General features: G+C 44.4%; 1 protein-coding gene and 1 long non-coding RNA gene across 4 annotated transcripts in view; one reads left to right on the plus strand and one right to left on the minus strand.

Moving 5' to 3' along the window:
• LOC309533847 (flavin-containing monooxygenase 3-like) overlaps nt 1–20,893 on the plus strand; it is a 21,330-nt gene continuing 437 nt past the window's right edge. Inside the window, exons 1-8 of one of the 3 annotated variants that reach the window (XM_082225497.1) lie at nt 1–234; nt 1,663–1,800; nt 9,446–9,634; nt 11,227–11,389; nt 12,573–12,715; nt 14,813–15,012; nt 18,562–18,920; nt 19,790–19,862. In XM_082225497.1, the coding sequence (XP_082081623.1) occupies nt 1,669–1,800; nt 9,446–9,634; nt 11,227–11,389; nt 12,573–12,715; nt 14,813–15,012; nt 18,562–18,920; nt 19,790–19,862 (1,259 nt within the window). In that variant the 5' untranslated portion in view covers nt 1–234; nt 1,663–1,668. Of the gene's footprint in view, nt 235–837; nt 857–1,662; nt 1,801–9,445; nt 9,635–11,226; nt 11,390–12,572; nt 12,716–14,812; nt 15,013–18,561; nt 18,921–19,789; nt 19,863–20,893 lie in introns of those variants that run through there. The other 2 variants (XM_082225495.1, XM_082225496.1) reach the window with 2 other exon arrangements.
• The window catches only part of LOC309533945, a 15,169-nt gene continuing 9,835 nt past the window's right edge, over nt 15,560–20,893 (minus strand). The window contains exon 2 of the long non-coding RNA XR_014220559.1: nt 15,560–17,187. This is a non-coding gene — a long non-coding RNA (uncharacterized lncRNA). The remainder of the gene's footprint in view (nt 17,188–20,893) is intronic.

The raw sequence follows: 20,893 nt of genomic DNA on the forward strand, positions 1-20,893 counted from the left end.
AAGGCGGAAGTGAGCTACTATCCAAACCAACATTTCCCTGAGGACAGGGAATGGATGTAGGACCAGAGTCAGCCCAGATAATGTATGTTGTGCCTCCTGGCTTTCAAATAAACTCCTCCCACATTTCCAAAGCTACGAGGGAGAAGTTTTGCCTTCTCTGGTGAATCCCACTTGCATGCGGACAGGGAGCTGGCAGGACTGGAAGAAGAGGTGCAGCAAACAAGGAAAAGTAAGGTGATACTAGTGGCAACATAAGTAGAGCTGGAATTGGCGGGGGGAGAATCGCAGCATCTTTCTCCAGACTCACTGAGTCTGTATCTGCCAAATCCTCATTCTGTTGCAGTTACAGCCCTAAGAGGCTGCGGCTGGAGGAAAGGGCAAGGTTCGTGTAAGCAGCTCTGCTGCTCGTACAGATGTTCGTGTTTCAAAGCCCTGTAGCCACAGGGGCTTCTCCTAACACTAAGACCAAAAATGTGATGGGAGTACAAGCCTCGCTTTGCTGTGGACTTTTTGAGGCAGTTTCCAGTGGCTGTGTCCTCCTTTTCTCACATTGAATGGAACTGATCTGCAGAAAAGACCTGAAAAGAAAAGAGGGGGGTGCACATAACCTAATAATTTTTTTAAATAAAAAAATATTTTTTAAAGAAATGGTGCAGGACATGTTTGCAGTTGTGGGAAGATGGCTCACAGGGAGCCTACCCAGGCTGGGAATGCCAACTATCGCTGGTCGTTTTAGAGTCAGGAGGACAGGCGTTCCAAGAGGCGGGGGAACTTTGCATTCATGCTGTGAGTGTATGGTCCCGGTTTGCAAGAGTGTGTGTGAATGCTCACGGAGGCAAGGACGAGCTTTTTGGTGGTGAGTTGTGTCGGGGTTTGGAAAATCATTTAGCATGAAGGGAATCACAGAAACCTAAAAACTATAGCAGGTTCGATATAAATCTTACAATGTGTAAATCATTAACAATCATTAGCTGCAGGAAAAATAAATTATGTATATTAAGAAGCCTGAAAGCGGGAGGGATGGAGGTCGGTAGGGGGTAGAAGAATGACTTAAGTTTTTAAAGCTATAAAGAAAAAAGTGTGAAGACAAATAACTGCAATGGAAACGGATAAGATCTTTACGTTATGTTTAAATATTTGTAATTTATTTTTTCCCTTTTTTGTAACTGTTGATTTGTTTTCCTTTTTTGGTTATCTATATGAAACTTAATAAAAAGAAAAAAAAAAGGAAAATCATTTAGCATGGGCGCCCAAGTTCCTTTTGGGGGTCTTTGGAGACTCGTAACATACTGCATATAAAATGGCAAAGGAGATACGCTTTCTTTTCTCTTCTCTGTATTTTTGCTTCCCCTTATTTTATCCTTTTTTGTATTTCATCTGTTTTAGATTTATTGGTTCCCAATGATTTCAAGTAGTCGTTGGGGGTGGGGGGAAACAGAGAGGGGTGGGTGGTTCATGGGGAGTTTACACTGGTACACCAAATGAGTCAAAATGGTGGGTGGGCATCACTGGGCACACGGAATGTACTGAAGTTGTGTTTTATTGTACTTTTTTTTAATGAAATAAAGGGGGAAGGTATTGTTGTTGATGATGATGTTGTTGTTGATGATGATGATTTTATTTGGTTCTGAGGAAGGATCTGTACAATTCCCCCTGTTCTAGGTGACCATGGTAAAAACAGTAGCAGTGATTGGAGCAGGAGTGAGTGGACTGGCATCCATCAAATGCTGCCTAGATGAAGGACTGGAGCCTACCTGCTTTGAGAGGAGTGATGGCATTGGGGGACTGTGGCGGTTCACGGTGAGTGTGTATTCAGGGACAAATGTCCCATCTGTCCACTGAATGTGCTGGTCTTGTAGCTTGGTACATATTTCCCTCCTTATGACTGAAGCCTGCAATCCCAACCTATTTGGCTGGCCGGATCTGACCTGATGTGGTTTGGTATTAGATCTAATCACAAGACATGGGGAGCTGCAATCATGCTTAGAGATTTTGACTTGTAAAGGTAAAGGACCCCTGGACGGCTGAGTCCAGTCCAAGGAGACTATGGGGTTGCGGTGCTCAACTCGCTTTCAGGCCGAGGGAGCAGGCATTTGTCCACAGACAGCTTTCCGGGTCATGTGGACAACATGACTGAACTGCTTCTGGCGCAACGGAACACCATGGTGGAAAGCAGAGCACACGGAAACACTGTTTACCTTCCCATCACAGTGGTACCTATTTATCTACTTGCACTGGTGTGCTTTCGAACTGCTAGGTTGGCAGAAGCTGAGACAGAGCAATGGGAGCTCACCCCATCGTGCAGATCCGAACCGCCGACCTTCTGATCGGCAAGGCCAAGAGGCTCAGTGGTTTAGACCACAGCGCCACAGATATCTAGTTGGAAAAATGTGTCAGCTTGATTGATTGATAAAAGATGTGAACCTGTTTTACAACTCATTTTGTTGGAAATGTGCATTTGACTTCCAAAAATTAATTTGGGGAGATGAACATGGAGGAACCCACGAAAGAAACTTCTTAAGTGTTGCTTGTTCTGTCATTATTAGTTATTTTGCCATCTATTGTGCTATGCACCAGATTCATTGGACAATTTTTGGTGGGGATGAGAAAGGCACAAGGAGTCACTTTAGTCTGCAAACACAAGAGACCTTTGCTGCAGTTCAGCAGTTCAGCAGAGGGTAAAATGCATAACTGGTCGGGCATCAACTGAGAACAGTTAATAAGTTCAGGGAATTTCATAGCATTGCCAATGTGACTATTGCCCTCAAGGCTGGTTGTTGCCAAACCCGGAAAACCTTTATTGCTGCTAATCATGTGGTTTTAAGGCATTTTCCAGTTTAAGAGAGGCAGTGCTTCTCATGCTGAACATATATCTTTCTTTTATAGACCGTTGAAACCCCTGCAAAACTTGTTTAGCATGGAAGAAAGTGGGATTTGTATACAAGAAATAATCCTTCCTTCAAACTGCCTTCAACTTTCTGAAAACAACTGTTGCCTTTCTCCATCTGAAATAGGCCTAGGTCTCCATTTTAAACCTGTGCCAGGGGTCCAGGCTGCAGGACCCCCAGTATACAAAAAGTCCCTGCTCATAGAAAGCTAGTATGTCAGGGAGAAGACTTGGTGGGACCTCTTCTTCCTAGCAGTTTTCTATGTGAATGGGATTTTAGCAGCAGAGAACTATTCACTCGTGTGGGCCCAACCTGACATCTAAAGTGGAATGGTTTGCAATAAAAGTTGACCGTCTCAGTATGACCAGAGTCCTTCCACAAATTCTTATAAGCAAGCATTTTGAGCAGCTGTTTTGTGAACTGTTTCTAAAATGTACCCTTCCATTTCAATAGCAAAAGAGTAAAAGATAATATTTATAGGTTAGGTATTGTGATGTGTTAAACATACTTCTCTATCCTCCATGGAGTCAAATAGTGGCAACAGGGAGATGACGTCCTAGGCCATACTAACAAAATAAAATAAAAAAGACAAATCATCGGGTCCAGTTGGCATCCGCCCAAGAGTTGTGAAAGAAGTCAGATGTGAAATGGTTGATCTTCTAACAAGATTAAGTAACTTGCCCCTAAGATTAACCTTCACATACTAGAAATTGAAAAGTGTCCAATATATCAATATAACAACCAATTTATTTATTCTTTAAGTGAATCCAGGGGTTCAGTTGCCCAGAGTGGTTGGGGCAAATATGCTAATATTATTATTATCGGGGCCATGGCCGAAAAAGCCCTGGCTCTGGTTGAGGCCTGCCTAACCTCACTGTGGCCTGGGATCTCCAAGATGTTTATATTTGAAGACCGTAAGGTCCTCTGTGGGACATACCAGGAGAGGCGGTCCCGTAGGTACGAGGATCCTAGGCGTCTTTGTGGTGTCTTTAGGATATATGGTGTATTTATGCATATATAAAACTTGAGTCTGCGATGGAGGGGTTCACAGCCTTGACAACTCAAAGGGGTCTTGTTTCTCCCATAGCCACAGCCTTGGATTCAAACAGAAATCAGACGTTGCTCTCTATCCTACTGGTCACATTCCAGCCAACTCTCAACTCTGCCTCAAACTCTGCCTTTCTTTTCATACTAACTGAGTTGAGTGAGGATTCCCTCCCATTCACTGTCTGGTGCAGACCCCCTCTCTTTCACTTTCCTAACGGTTGCCATTTTTTTTGTTTTTCTTCTCCTAATGACCCATCACCCCAGGTGAGTTCCTGAACACAGGAAGCTGGGTTAGGAATCTGGCATCCAGTTAAAAAAGGTAAAGGGACCCCTGACCGTTAGGTCCAGTCGTGGCCGACTCTGGGGTTGTGGCGCTCTTCTTGCTTTACTGCCGAGGGAGTACAGCTTCTGGGTCATGTGGCCAGCATGACTAAGCCGCTTCTGGCGAACCAGAGCAGCACACGGAAACGCCGTTTACCTTCCCGCTGGAGTGGTACCTATTTATCTACTTGCACTTTGACATGCTTTCAAACTGCTAGGTTGGCAGGAGCAGGGACCGAGCAACAGGAGCTCACCCCATCGTGGGGATTCAAACCGCCGACCTTCTGATCGGCAAGTCCTAGGCTCTGTGGTTTAACCCACAGCGCCACCCACGTCCTGGCATCCAGTTTAACCCCCACCAAATTCTAACACCCGCTTGAGCTAGGAATTTAAGGGAGCCTGGCACCCATACTCCTTTTAAAGCAAAAATAAAATAAAAAGCAAAATGTGCTCTGGGTGCTGTGAGGATTCCCAGAGAGGCCACAAAAATCACATAAGCCTCTTTATCTGCTAATTAGAGTGCAATTAAGAAGCAGTCAAGAAGCACCTTGGCTTCTCCTTTTTCATTGCTTGTGAATAGGCTGCTTTTTTAGGTCTGTTATATAACCATTCTTAACTATTTACAGAAGAGTAATCTGAGAACAGAGAACACGGAAAAACTGCCTGCCTAGACAATAGCCTGCAATAATAGACAATAATCTTTAGATTGCTTCCAAAGTGGCAATTGCCTTAATGCCACTTTAATTTCTTTATTATTTTTATTTGAGTCCCCTTCCTTCTGCCCCACCCAGCCCACCATGAGAACGTGGGGAAATCCTCACACGCAAGTGTGTGTGGGTAGCCTGCAGTTTCATGTAAAGATTTCCACACTGGGGCACTGATCCAAAGCTGGCATTAGAACAACCACAGAAAAGGATCGTCTTGAATCCTCCTGCACGTAAAGAAATGCCATTAGCTCTTCCTGGGAGTAGAGATGGACAGTCATCCTGTTGCTCAACTTTGTAAGCATTGAAATCGAAGTCATTAAGGCTTGAGCTGTTTGCACTTGTTGTGGGCGAAGGTAGAGCTGGGGTCAGCAGTTGCGTGGCCCTGACCCTGCTTGCAAGCATTTTTACAGGGCCACTTATTGATCTAGCGTTGATCAATGCAGTTCCTCTGCCAGGGACATTTAACTCACCCAGGTCCTGGCAGATGTGAGGAGGAACCCTCTGCCTGCTTCAGAATCAGCAGGATGGATTTGATTTAAATCAAATCTATTTAAATCACAATTTAAATCACTAGTCAGTAAGACTTGATTTAAATCATTATTATTGTTATTTTACAGAAAGACTCATTCTTGCTCGTATAATCTTAATATTTACAACCAGAGGAAGGTTTCATTTTTGGAATAATAAATTTTCAGAGTAGTTTTTACAGTTATATCAAAAATTACTGATTTGGTTATACTGTTAGAAATACATTGACAGATAATTATGGGATTATTGTGAGGTTTAATAAGTTAACTGTTTATATTTGGACAACTTTTCTGCTCTCCTTTATTGGAAGGAGAAAAATAATCATTTCCTTAATAACAATTTAAACAATTTATTTAACTAAAACAGTAACATTACAGCATACGTATCCATGTTTGTTAACTGATATGGTTAAACTTTAAAAAACAAAAACAAAATCCTTAGACTGAGTTTTAGCACACATGAAAAACTTAAAACAAATCCTTATTCCCTGATGAATAGCCTTTGGAATATAATGTAACTTAAATGGAAAACTATCTTTAGAAAGATTTTCTCTCCAAATGTATTTTATTTTAAAAATTCAATTTAAATCAAAGAAACACGATTTAAATTTTTTAAAAATACGATTTAAATTTTAAAAATATGATTTTTTAAAAAAATAATCATTGATTTTTATCCACCCTGCTTGTAAGTATACTGACCGCCCCTTCTAACACCACCACAAGAGAACTCCCCCTCCCCCCAGTTTATGAACCAAAGTATGGCAATATATGGCTTAGGATTTCCAAATTCTGAGTTACTCTTACATATAGTAGCATAGGCCCTTTGGTTTCACTGGAAACCCCCAATGCTACAACACTGCATGCGTTCTCTCTAGGGAGGTTCACATAATATCTTGAAAGCACATGTGAGTGGGTTGTCTCAACCTTTCTTCCTTCCTGTGGCCAAGAGTCCCTGCTTCACATGCAAACAAACAAACAAACAAACAAACAAACAAACAAACAAACAAACGTGTGAAGGGACAGACTGATGGAAATATGTAGGGCTCCCCTACATCAGATACAGTGGTACCTCAGGTTACATACGCTTCAGGTAACATACGCTTCAGGTTACAGACTCCGCTAACCCAGAAATAGTACCTTGGGTTAAGAACTTTGCTTCAGGATGAGAACAGAAATCATGCTCCAGCGGCGCGGCAGCAGCAGGAGGCCCCATTAGCTAAAGTGGTGCTTCAGGTTAAGAACAGTTTCAGGTTAAGTACGGACCTCCGGAACAAATTAAGTACTTAACCTGAGATACCACTGTACAGACAAGCTAGCAGCATGATATGAAACTACAACTAATCCAGAATGCGGCAGCTAGACTGGTGACTGCCGCCGAGACCACATAACACCGGTCTTGAAAGACCTACATTGGGTCCCAGTACGTTTCCGGGCACAATTCAAAGTGTTGGTGCTGGCCTTTAAAGCCCTAAACAGCCTCAGCCCAGTATACCTGAAGGAGCGTCTCCACCCCCATGGTTCTACCCGGACACTGAGGTCCAGTGCTGAGGGCCTTCTGGTGGTTCCCTCACTGCGAGAAGCCAAGTTACAGGGAACCAGGCAGAGGGCCTTCTCGGTAGTGGCGCCCGCCCTGTGGAACGCCCTCCCACCAGATGTCAAAGAGAACAACAACTACCAGACTTTTAGAAGACATCTGAAGGCAGCCCTGTTTAGGAAAGCTTTTAATGTTTAACAGACCACTGTATTTTAATATTTTGTTGGAGGCCGCCCAGAGTGGCTGGGGAAACCAAGCCAGATGGGTGGGGTTTAAATAAATTATTATTATTATTATTATTATTATTATTATTATTATTATTATTGGCACACAGGGGGAGCAGGAGGTTGTTCCTGCTGTTCCCACACCTGACTTGACCACTGTGCATCCCCTTTGTATGCCCAGAATGTACGCAAGCTCTCTACATACAATCTGGGATTTCCCAAAAAGCAAGGTGTCGAATTGCATGGGGCACTTATGGAAAAAGTGATGGAAAGCGTAATGTAATCCCAACCATTCACCACTGATCTGTTCTGGACTTTTGAAAGGAGGTAAGCAGCATGGAATATTAGAATCATAGAATTGTAGAGTTGGAAGGAACCCAAGAGTACTCTAGTTCAACCGTTGCAATGTGGGAATCTCAACTACATCATACATGACTGATGGCCATCCAACCTCTGCTAAAAACCTCCAAGGAAGGAGAGTCTACCACCTCTTCTGGGTGTCTTTTCTACTGTTGAACAGCTCTTACTGGAGAGCCAGTGTGGTGTAGTGATTAAGAGCAGTGGACTTGTAATCTGGTGAACCGGGTTCGCTTCCCCGCTCCTCCACATGCAGCTGCTGGGTGACCTTGGGCTAGTCGCACTTCTCTGAAGTCTCTCAGCCCCACTCACCTCACAGAGTGTTTGTTGTGGGGGAGGAAGGGAAAGGAGAATGTCAGCCGCTTTGAGACTCCTTCGGGTAGTGATAAAGTGGGATATCAAATACAAACTCTTCTTCTTCCTATCAGAAAGTTATTCCTGATGTTTAGTTGGAATCTTCTATCTTATAACTTGAAGCCATTGGTCTTACCCACTGGAGGAGGAGAAAGCAAGCTTGCTCCATCTTCCAAAAGGACAACACTTTAGATATTCAACAATGGCTGCCATATCTCCTCTCAGTCTCCTGTTTCCCAAGCTAAACATATTCAACTTCCTTAGCCATTCTTCATAAGGCTTGGTTTCCAGGCCCTTGGTCATCTTGGTTGCCCTCCTCTGTACACGTTCCAACTTGTCAACTTCCTTCCTAAATTGTGGTGCCCAGAATTGGACACAGTATTCCATAGTGGCGCCGTGGTCTAAACCACTGAGCCTAGGGCTTGCCGATCGGAAGGTCGGCGGTTTGAATCCCTGCGATGGGGTGAGCTCCTGTTGCTTGGTCCCAATTTCTGCCAACCTAGCAGTTCGAAAGCACGTCAAAGTGCAAGTAGATAAATAGGTACCGTTCCGGCGGGAAGGTAAATGGCGTTTCCGTGCGCTGCTCTGGTTTCGCCAGAAGCGGCTTAGTCATGCTGGCCACATGACCTGGAAAAACTGTCTGCAAACAAAAGCCAGCTCCCTCGTCCAGTAAAGCAAAATGAGTGCTGCAACCCCAGTTATTTGTGACTGGACTTAACTGTCAGGGGCCCTTTACCTTGACTTTATTCCAGGTGTGGTCTGTCCAAGGCAGAATTGAGTGGTACTATTACTTCCCTTGATCTGGTCACTATACTTTATTTTTATATATTTATATATATATATATATATATATATATATATATATATATATATATATATATATATTAGCCTGGAGAAGAGGAGGTTAAGGGGTGATATGATAGCCATGTTCAAATATATAAAAGGATGTCACATAGAGGAGGGAGAAAGGTTGTTTTCTGCTGCTCCAGAGAAGCGGACACGGAGCAATGGATTCAAACTACAAGAAAGAAGATTCCACCTAAACATTAGGAAGAACTTCCTGACAGTAAGAGCTGTTCGACAGTGGAATTTGCTGCCAAGGAGTGTGGTGGAGTCTCCTTTTTTGGAGGTCTTTAAGCAGAGGCTTGACAACCATATGTCAGGAGTGCTCTGATGGTGTTTCCTGCTTGGCAGGGGGTTGGACTCGATGGCCCTTGTGGTCTCTTCCAACTCTATGATTCTATGATTCTATGATATATTAAATTTGTGTATTGCTGTTCATCCGTAGATCTCAGGGTGATTCACAACATCTGTTGATGCAGCCTAGAATAGCATTAGTACCTTCATCTTCTGATGAGAAATCCACTGTATTGGAAGGAAAGCTGGGCATGTGACATCCCAGTTGCACATTAACTGTAAGGATTTTCACTTCCTGAAGCTGTGCTTATTTTCTATTGTTCATGCTTTGTCTTGCCTTCCCCATTAGGAGTCTACAGAGGAAGGCAGAGCCAGTATTTACCACTCTGTGTTCACCAACTCTTGCAAAGAAATGATGTGCTTTCCAGACTTCCCTTTCCCTGAGGAATTTCCAAATTACATGCACAACTCCAAGCTTCAAGAATATATCCAGTTGTATGCCAAACACTTCGATCTTGTCAAATACATAAAGTTTAAGGTAAGAAATTGCAATCAAACTGACGGGAGATTGTGGGTATGCATGGGGCTTGTGTGCCATGACAGTTATCTCTGGATACAAGAATTGGCCCCAGCAGGGCAAATCCTTTTGCAAGAGTGCAAACAGCTCCTCCAGAGCATTTGAAGATGTCAGCATCCATGATCTGGGATCTCTTCTTCAGGTCCAGGGGACTGAAAAGCAGAGCTCGATGGGACAACTGCTAAGGGCTTATCCACACGTAAGCTTTTGCTCTTTCCAGACACACGCTTTAAAGCTCCATGTTGGACCCATTCTTTCTTTTTTCTTTTCTGCCCTGGAGCACATTTAAGCTGAAGTGCAACCAATGGCAATGTGGGTTTTCCCACAGTTTGTCATTTGCTTCAATTCAGCAGTAAAGAGCAGGTGTTTGTGGGGAGCTCTCCGGAGCAAAAAAAAAGAGGAAAGGGACGCTTGGACATGGAGCTTTAAAGTGCAGGCTGTGCCTGGAAAGCATGGAGGAAATGGGGGGGGGGGGTGAAACACAAGAGCAGTCAAGTACAACATTCCTAGAGTGAACATGTTTACATATGGGGAGGAATGTTTCTCCAGGCAGCAGGTAAACTTCCTGTTTCCTTCTGGGCTGGGACAGACTTCCTCTGCATGTGACTAGAAGTGGGCGTGGCCTCACCTGTGCAGGTAACGACAAAAGCACAGGGCAGGACAGCCATCTCTCTCTCTGTGACTACTTTTGTCGAAGAAGCAACATCTGCTTAGCCAAAGATGCTCTCTTGGCCTCCAGCCAAGAGAGAACAAAAGGGACTGTCTCCTTATGAGATAGTTTCCGGGTGTATGTTACTTTTCTAACATAAGTCTGCCTTCTGGGATCCGATTGTGAACAGAATGTGAGTGAGTAAACTCTTTGTGTACTTTTATAGAAAACTGTGTTGTATCTTATCTTTTATGAGGGAATAAGGCGAAAATACCAGAACAGTTATTATAGAAGCGTTAGTGAGCCTGAGCAAATGCATCCGCTATGAATTTAAAAAGGGGAATGTTACTCTGCTAAATTGTGAACTTGTTTACACAAGTTGGAAAGGCTATAATCAAACAATATATCCTCTCCTGCCTCCCTGAACATTCCAACAGGAAAGCCCTAAGCTGAGGTTAATTTAGAAGCAGCAGACCTACAGACAGGCAGCACCCAAATTAGAAATATCTGAAGATTGAAGCAATCTCTCCACAGGAAGCCGTGTTTACATGGTTCCAGAAGTTCTGTGTGTGGAGGCAGGAAGAGCAAGTTCAGCCCATAATCCATCAGCATGGTTGCCATGGGCTAAACTTTTGTGTCTGTGTGCTCTTCTCCTCTGTCCTGCGGCTTTTGGCCTTTCTGCCAAAGGGGTGTTGCATTTTAGCTTGCGCAGGACTAGGAAGAGAGTGTGGATCCTGATGCAGGGTTCTTTTGTCAAATCCCTTACTCCAATCAGGTGACATTTAGATAAGCCCTGCCTGACACAGCCCTTTCTGGTAAATCAGACCCTGGACTCACGACTTAATTATGTCTATCTTTCAAGCCGAAACCACACTGATACACTTTCTTGAACATTTCCTCCAAGACTCTTGTGAGTAAAATTAGGAAACGCCCGGATTACCCTGTTACTGGCCAATGGGAAGTCGTAATAGAAAAGGATGGGAAGGTGGAATCAGTCGTATTTGATGCTGTTATGATTTGCTCCGGACATCATGTCTATCCGAATATTCCAAAGAATAGCTTTCCTGGTAAGTGACGATACAAAAATATATATGATTAAACGTAATGTGAGCTCCAGTTCACGAACTGCTGTCGTGTGAGAGGCCTCTATGCCTTATACTGTCTTTCGGTGGAGGATAGAGCTAAAGTCCAGTTGACTTCAGGTTGACTTCAGGCATTGTTGAAGGTTCCTCTGGGCTAAGGGTGAGGGGCAACGAAGCGGTCACTTCATGCAGCACATCCAAGGGGGTCAGTTTTGTTTGTTACTATATTTTACCACAGCAATGGCACTGATTCAGATTTCCCACCTCAGGTACCCAAATATCCAAGTCTGGCTACACACCCATCCCCACCACAAGAAAATGGAAAGAGTGTCAGTCACTGAGAAGGATTAAAATTAGGCTAATGACAAGGGCGAAACAAACAAATACAGCCTAGAGCTGGCATAGGCAAATTCTGGCCCTCCAGATGTTTGGGACTACAATTCCCATCATCCCTGACCACTGGTCCTGTTAGCTAGGGATGATGGGAATTGTGGTCCCAAACATCTGGAGGGCCTGAGTTTGCCTATGCCTGGCCTAGAGTTTATTACGAGATCACTTTGCAGGGTTTGAATAATTGCCTGAGTATTTACAGAAATATCGTAAAATTTTTGAATGCTGATAACGTTGAAATGAATTTAAGGGGTTCTGGCAACAAGGTAAAATGTAAGATGGGATTGATATTAGATAAACTAAATTGATTATGAATTTGCTGAACCAATCTTAAAAAAGGGATACAGAAAAGGGAGATGCGAGGAAGTCAGGAAAATAGGTTAACTAAAGAGGAGCTGTAAAAGAGAGAGTTGTATTTTTCTTTTTTCTTTTTATGTGTTTTTTTACTTTTTTACTTCTTTGTGATATAATGTTTGTATTTTGTATTGTGTGTTTTGACTTTGTATTTTTCTGTTTTTGTATTTTCTTTTCTTTTTTCTGTTTCTGTATTTTTTCTTTGAATTTTTTTTACTGAGAAAACTTAATAAAATATTTATTAAAAAAAATAAAAAATGAATAATTGTCTGAGGACTTGTGAAATTAACAGTTGTGCTACCAAAGTCATCAAGAGCCCGGATAATCAAGTCTTGCATTTCACAGTGCCTTAATGCCAACAAGATGCACTGTTGGCTTTTTTGTTTCTTTAAAACATTTATTCGTTTTCCACTTTTCTGCGTAGGGATAGAGAAGTTCAAGGGCAGAGTTTTCCACAGCCGGGATTACAAGGGACCCGAAAAGTTCAAGGGGAAGAAAGTCCTGGTGATTGGCCTTGGGAATTCTGGCTGTGACATTGCTGTGGAGCTGAGTGCCACAGCCTCGCAGGTACCTTCTTCCACAGCGCTTGGGAGCTCCCATTCTGCTTAATAATTGCCAGCCAAAGGGTAAGCACTTTAAAGTCCTGTCAGTTTCAGTGGGAGAGATATTAAGTGCCCCATTTGAGTCTAATGGACTTGGAAATGCTTAGGTTTTGGCTGCTGTGGAGGTCCTAATTGGTGGGGAGAGAATGTGGGGTTATAGGGAAGGGATGAATCCTATGTCTTGCATGCCAGACACTGGTGGCGCTGTGGTCTAAACCACTGAGCCTCTTGGGCTTGCCAGTCGGCGGTTAAAATCCCCGTGACGTGGTGAGCTCTTGTTGCTGTGTTCCAGCTCTTGCCAACCTAGAAGTTTGAAAGCACGCCAGTGCAAGTAGATAAATAGGTACCACTGTGGCAGGAAGGTAAACGGCATTTCTGTGTGCTCTTGTTTCCATCACAGTGTCCCATTGCACCAGAAGCAGTTAGGTCATGCTGGCCACATGACCTGGAAAGCTGTCTGTGGACAAACGCTGGCTCCCCGGCCTGAAAGCGAGATGAGCACTGCAACCCCATAGTCGCCTTTGACTGGACTTAACTGTCCAGGGATCCTTTACCTTTTTTTACCTATGCAGCTACATAAGGTCTGGAGTGCAATCCCCACCACCTCCAGCTTTAAGAGATCTCAAGAAGCACTAGAAAGATTGCGGTAAAGTAGGCAATACAGTGGTTACCGGTACATACGCTTCAGGTTACATACGCTTCAGGTTACAGACTCTGCTAACTCAGAAATAGTACCTTGGGTTAAGAACTTTGCTTCAGGATGAGAACAGAAATCACACGGTGGCGGTGGCAGAAGGAGGCCCCATTAGCTAATGTGGTAAAAGGTAAAGGTAAAGGGACCCCTGACCATTAGGTCCAGGCGTGACCGACTCTGGGGTTGCGGCGCTCATCTCGCTTTACTGGCAGAAGGAGCTTCCGGGTCATGTGGCCAGCATGACTAAGCCGCTTCTGGCAAACCAGAACAGCGCACGGAAACGCCGTTTACCTTCCTGCCGGAGCAGTACCTATTTATCTACTTGCACTTTGACGTGCTTTCGAGCTGCTAGGTTGGCAGGAGCAGGGACCGGACAACGGGAGCTCACCCCGTCGCGGGGATTCGAACCGCCGACCTTCTGATTGACAAGTCCTAGGCCCTGTGGTTTAACCCACAGCGCCGCCCGCGTCCCGAGCTAATGTGGTACCTCAGGTTAAAAACAGTTTCAGGTTAAGAATGGACCTCCGGGACAAATTAAGTACTTAACCCAAGGTACCACTGTACTGGGTTTGCTTTGGCTCAAGGTAAGGCAGTTCCTTATATCTATTCCCTGTCAGACTGAAAGGTTATAAATTCATGCTGAAATGAATGTTTAAAACAGAGATGGGAAACTTGTGGTGCTCTAGATGCCGTTGCACTTCCAACCCCCCTCGGCCCTAGTCAACATGGCCAATGGCCAGCAATGATCAAAGCTGTAGAGTGAGATGATCTGAAAAGCCACAGGTTCCACATCCCAGATTCCTGAACGGAAGCTTGTACCCAGGGTAGCATCCTGTCAGCACAAGGTTTTACTTTTGAGCCATGGGCCTTTCCTCCCTTCTCCAAATCTGCTCCAGAGGGTAGGGGAAGTTGCAGAAGAGCATATTTGAACTACAGAACTGTAGAGCAGTTGGGGGAATAGGCCTCAACTATAGGAAGGAAGCCAGCTTGATGCCATTCAGATACTGTTGGACTAAATCCCCACGATTCCAGACCACTGGCCATGCTGGTTAGGCCCAGAGGGGAGATGGAGTCCCAAAGCAACTGGAGGAGCACAAATTTTCCATGTGTGGTTTATACCACCATCTGTCTCTTGAAACGGGCAAAATATGCTCATGCTAGAGCACTGAAATAGAATAGTCTTTGGAGACTTCCGTTGCAATCATTTTGCAACCTTTGGGCACACCTTACCAGGATGCAATCATCTGAGCTCGCTCATGTGCAAGCTCCATTGAATGGAGTGAGGAAGAAGTTACACAAGAATGATGTTTGGTAACGTGAACCTCTTTTGTGTGTGTCTCTCTCCTTGACTCTTACCCGTTTTTAAAGGTTTATCTCAGCTCTCGAAGTGGCTCCTGGGTCATGAGTCGTGTTTGGGACAACGGCTATCCCTGGGACATGGTGGTCATCAGTCGCTTTGAAACATTCCTCAGGAACACCCTCCCAACAGCCATCAGTGACTGGTTGTATGTGAAGCAAATGAACAGATGGTTCAAACATGAGAATTATGGCCTGATGCCACTTAATAGGTAATATTGGAAACTAAAGAGGTTGTAGGTTGATTAGCTTTGAAAACGCAAACCCTTTGGTGCCAAAACCCACGTTGGTGGGCAGATGAAATGACCTGGAGCATTTGAATGCCGCTTTTGAACATACAAAGCACTTCACATACAGAATCTTGTGATAATCTCTTTACAACAACCCTGCTAAGCAGAATCATATTAAACCAGAGCGGCTAGTTACACACAGCTTTGTGGCTGTGTGTCCCTGAGGGATGTCTTCTAAAGGAGGTGTTTGTAGCTTCAGGTTGAGTGGAGGAACTGGAAGAGGCGGGGAAAACTTTCTTTGCCATCCATTGTTTTGTTCAAAATCTTCCCCCAGCTACTTCCCTCCCTGAGAGATAAGTCAATCTGTTTCTTTTCATCCATCAAAGAGAAAGGCAGCTGAGGAGAGGGGTTTTTGAGGAATGAATGTGACTTATCTGATCTGTAACTTTTTCTCTGAAGTGCGTTGGTTGTGCCCAACAATGAGACACAGTGGGGTCTGTAGTGTCTATATGATATATGGCTTATTTACACACACACACATATATATACAGCTTGTATCTAGTTGGAGAGAGTGCAACACATTCACATCCCAAGAGGGTCCTGTTCGTCCCATTGCCTCAGCCTCAGATTCCAAGAGACTCCAAACATCATAAAGCAGACTGCAAAAGCGGCACCCTTTTTCCCTGTTCACTTACCTCATCCCCCACTGCAATTCTGTCCATCCATCCATCCCGAAACTCTGGCCTTGTGTCTCTGCTAACTATCTCTCACCCCAGGGAAGGGCTTTCCCATTTTCTGCCTAGCCCAGAGAGTCTCTGTTAATGGCATTCTTAGTGGGTTAATGCAGACTTCCTCAAACTCGCCCCTCCAGATGTTTGGAGACTACAATTCACATCATCCCAGACCACTGGTTCTGCTAGCTAGGGATCATGGGAGTTGTAGGCCAAAAACATCTGGAGGGCTGAGGTTGAGGAAGCCTGGGTTAATGGCTGAGTCATTCTGCTGTTTACCTCTTGAGAGTTTTAGGGGAGTCTTGCCCCCCCCTTATAACGGTACATTAATTAAAACTGCATTATAAGTGCAAAACTGCAGCAGCAGATGATTGGTGCAGAAAAAGATGTACCCATAAGAGAACAACTCAGCAAAGTTGATGTATTTTGTGCCGTTAAAAACTTTTGATGCCCAGAGGCCGCTTTGACTCTGACTGGAGGCTTGTCACCTGTATTCTTGAAAACTTGATTACATAACCATTCAATGAAAATAAAAATTATAAAGCAAGACAAAGGTCTGCCAAATGAGAAACCACGAAGGGACATGTGTGTGTGTGTGTGTGTGTGTGTGTGTGTGTGTGTGTGGAATCTAGGATTTATGTTATGGGCACTTATAACCTTCATACCCTCTAGAAAAAATATAGTTGTTAACAAAACAATTATATAACAAAATATTCAGTCAATATTCTAGCCAAGAACATTTATGAGATCAGGCAGCAAACACTTATCTTTTCCTGGAAAGACATTAAGAATTATTTTTCTTATGTAAATAGCCAAGTAAGAGGTGTGGCAGAACTGCAAAATATTTCAAATGCTCTTCTGAAGTGAATTTGATTTGTACATGCTGTTAACTTTATACAAACTTTGAGATTAGAAGAGAATAGCCAGTGCTCACAGAAACTTCTAAAGAAGAAGAAAAATCATCTTGGCCAGAACCCAACCAGGAAAACATACCCTACAAGCAACGTCTTAAGACTGACTTGCCAAATCCCAACAAACCAACATAGTTGAAATCAGCCACAAAGCTCACTTCAATCCCCAACTGCCAGAGGACCACTGTTTTTGTTTTTCTCAGAACTTGTTTTGACCCTATGCAAAAATCCTGAGTGATTTTAGGAACGCTTTCTGGGTGGCTGGGACCTGCTCCAAGGTAACCCCAAGACAGATGAGTAGGATTCTGCTGCATTAGTTCTTAGGCCTTTTGCACGAGCCACAGCACAGATGTAGGAATAAACTGCAGCCAAATTGCAAAAGATACTTGATTTCTTCAGTACCTACCTACTCTCTGGACAAAACAGAAATTTCCCAGGGTGCCATGAGGTCAGTTGCACTCCACTCCTTTCCACAACCACCAAGCACTCATTTCCAGGTCAGATGGCTTCTTAAGCTGGGTTGCGGGGAGAAGAGAGCCTGTCTGGATTTTGCTTTTAAGCCCCTCTTTAAAAGTAGAAAGATCACTTTTTACTGGGAGAAGGAGAGCTTGTGTGGCAAGGCCCCTAGCTCCCCCCAAAATAAATACACAAACACAAGTATATTGGTTAATAGGATGAATTAGGCCACAACGTTGTGGGTTACAGAAGTGAGCGGTTTGGCTTAGGCAATTGGGTGAAGCAAGACTAAATCCTGACCCCTGCCTGACTGCAGGAAGTCTCCTAAGGGTCAACCACCGGAAGGGGGAGCTCTATGGTGTACATCAATTGAGCACCCCCAGGGTCACCATTGGGGACGTGGCATGGCCCTAGCCCACGCCCAGGCTTTGGACAGAACCACACCCCCGGATCTCTTTATTGGGATACCCTTAATGTGGAGGGGCAGGCGGAGGAACTACAATGAATGGAGCCAAAAGGAGGTTGCTTCCCTGGCCGCGCCACAATTTATTTATTTATTCAAATTCATTTTTATTAAATTTTCCACTTTAGCAACCCAATCAAATCACATTAAAAATTCCAAATTATACATATACATATCAAATAATCCAAATATTCTACCAAATTATGAATTTTTTAATAGGACTTCCCATGCTTCAAGTTCGGAGGGTTCTGATCATCTCAGACTTCTACTGCTTTTCATAGTCACTTCCGATGGTTCCTCCAATTCTTTCTGTTGTTAACCTTTCTTCTTTCACAGCCTCTGAGTTGTTCCCATAAGCAAGTTAAAACAAGCAATGATGTGTTTCTGTGTGGATTTTATGTCCCGTGCCACAATTTAAACAGGCATAGACACGCCCCCGGGCAAACCCGATTGGCTGGCCAGGGGCGTGATGTGGCTGGGGATCCCGCTGACATGGACGCCATTCCTCCGCCCACTCCTGGGTTGCTGTGTGGATTCCTCCCCACAAATCAGCCCCTCCCAAAAGGTGGATCTGACTTCTGGGAGCACTAAAAGGCCGTCTTCCATGGGACGATGGAGCAGCACAATGCCTGTCTTCCTTACAGTGGAAAATGTCATTTTCCAAGAGCCAGCCTACAGCCCTGGCTCTGGTTTTTCTCTCTCTCCAGTGTGGTGTAGTGGTTAAGAGCGGTGGACTCGTAATCTGGTGAACTGTGTTCGCGTCGCCGCTCCTCTACATGCAGCTGCTGGGTGACCTTGGGCTAGTCACACTTCTCTGAAGTCTCTCAGCCCCACTCACCTCTAAGAGTGTTTGTTGTGGGGGAGGAAGGGAAAGGAGATTGTGAGTCGCTTTGAGATTCCTTAGGGTAGTGATAAAGTGGGATATCAAATCCAAACTCCTCCTCCTCCTCCTCTTCTCTCCCTACCCTAGAACCTTGCGCAAGGAGCCTGTCTTCAACGATGACCTCCCGAGCCGCATTGCATGCGGAACTGTGGTGGTGAAGCCCAACGTGAAGGAGTTCAGGGAAACGTCTGCGATATTTCAAGATGGCACTGCGCAGGAAGGCCTTGACTATGTCATTTTTGCAACGGGCTACAGCTTTGCCTACCCATTCATGGAGGACCAGTCCATCATCAAGTGCAGGAATGACCAAGTCACCTTGTACAAAAGCATTGTCCCTCCTCTGCTGGAAAAACCCACCCTGGCGGTTATTGGCTTAGTCCAGTCCCTTGGGGCAGCTATCCCAACCGCAGACCTTCAGGCCCGGTGGGCCGTGAGAGTGTTTAAAGGTGAGCACGGCATCATGGCTAAGTAACGGACCTGTGAGCTAGAAGCCCCTGGCTCAAATCTCAATGTTTATGTTAACATAGGTAAAGGTAAAGGGACCCCTGACCATTAGGTCCAGTCATGGCCAACTCTGGGGTTGTGGCACTCATCTCGCTTTATTGGCCGAGGGAGCCAGCGTACAGCTTCTGGGTCATGTGGCCAGCATGACTAAGCTGCTTCTGGCGAACCAGAGCAGTGCACGGAAACGCCATTTACCTTCCCGCCAGAGCGGTACCTATTTATCTACTTGCACTTTGACGTGCTTTCGAACTGCTAGGTTGGCAGGAGCAGGGACCGAGCAATGGGTGCTCACCCCGTCACAGGGATTCGAACCACCGACCTTCTGATCGGCAAGTCCTAGGCTCTGTGGTTTAACCCACAGCGCCACCCGCGTCCCTCTTCTGTTAACATACTAGGTGGCAATAAACAAGCCACTATCTCCCATCTTAATATGAACATAGGAAGCTGACCTAAACTGAGGGTTTAAACTGGAGGTCCATGTTCAAGATCTCCCATGTTTATTTGCTTGTTTAAAGTTAAAAGTAGCCAATAAACCAATTTGGGCATGCAGCGCTGAGAAGGGACTTTTAACGGTCCCCGGCCCCCCCCCCGCAAAAGTCTGCATTTAACTCCCCCTCCCTACAAAAAAATAGACTGGTGGTCTGATTCAGTATAAGGCTGCTTCCTGTGTTCCAGTAACCTATTATGCTTCTTCACCTGGGTATTCCAGATTGCATGCACATTGGTGTGTTTTTGTGCATATGTTTGTTATGCATTTGGGAAATGAGTTTCAAGAGACATAGGGGATCATTATTTCTTTCTTATTTTTCAGGTTTATGTAAGCTGCCTCCACAGAGCAGCATGATGGATGACATAGATGAGAAAATGGGGATAAAGCTCAAATGGTGAGTTTTAAGTACACATATTAGGGGTTTGTGTTTCTTTTTTGGTTTTTAGTTTTCTGCTGACATAGGAGGAAACTCCTCAGTCTTCCTGCATTTTAAAGGATTCTTTGATTTCCTGCAATCAGGTGGTTTGAGGATTCTGTGCTAAAATTTACAATATGCTTCAATCGGTCCGTCGTCCACATGTATATATGCTACAGTTGCCCCAGCTGGTCCCCAATGCAGATCACCAAAAACATTCTTGGAAATACTGAAAGCATCAACCCTGAAGGACCATCTGTCCCAACTCTATGCAAGGTGAAGGGCTCACCCACACCTGTCCTACTGCTTTCCCCTGGCAAAAACTGCTCTTTAGAGCTCATTTGGAGCAAACAGCAATTGCGGTTTTCCGCAGACTGACTTTTGCTCCAATTGAGCTTTAAAGAGCGGGTTTTCATGGGGAAAGCTCTGGAGCAAAAAAGAAAAGGGTTCTTAGACATGGAACTTTAAATTGTTGGCCTTGCTTGGAAAGAGCAGAGGAAGGGAAAGTATGGAGAAGCCCTCAGCAGCCACAAAGGAGAGGGACTTTTCAACAGTGGCCCCTGTGTTGTGGAGCTCCATAACCCCAGGTAACAGAGCTTTTGAAGGGGATGAGGGATAATCACTGTTGTCGAGTGTTTTAGGCTGCTGCTGTGTTTTTACAATTAATATGTTGTTTGGTTTTGTAGGCTTTTATGCTTCCATTTAGCTATGTTGGATTTTTGCCCCAGTCACAAACTCTACGCCATCGGATCAGTGGTATCCACGGCCAATCAGAAAATTATGAAAAAATTATCTCCTAAATGATTTTGCATGCACATGTCAAAAGAGCTAGCCAATTCCAGCTAGACACAGAGTTCTTTCAATGAGCTTCACTTCTGCTTATTAGAAGCAAAGGACTTGGTTCATTGCCGGGTGTGTAAAATCCCAGACATTCTAGATGGCACAATTTAGCCACATGGGAATAAAGTTCCCTGACAGTTTTCTTCTGCCTTTTTCCTGTTCTACTTAGA

This window comes from Podarcis vaucheri (assembly GCF_965113315.1).
Source record: "Podarcis vaucheri genome assembly, chromosome: 6".
NCBI classification, from domain to species: Eukaryota; Metazoa; Chordata; class Lepidosauria; order Squamata; family Lacertidae; genus Podarcis; species Podarcis vaucheri.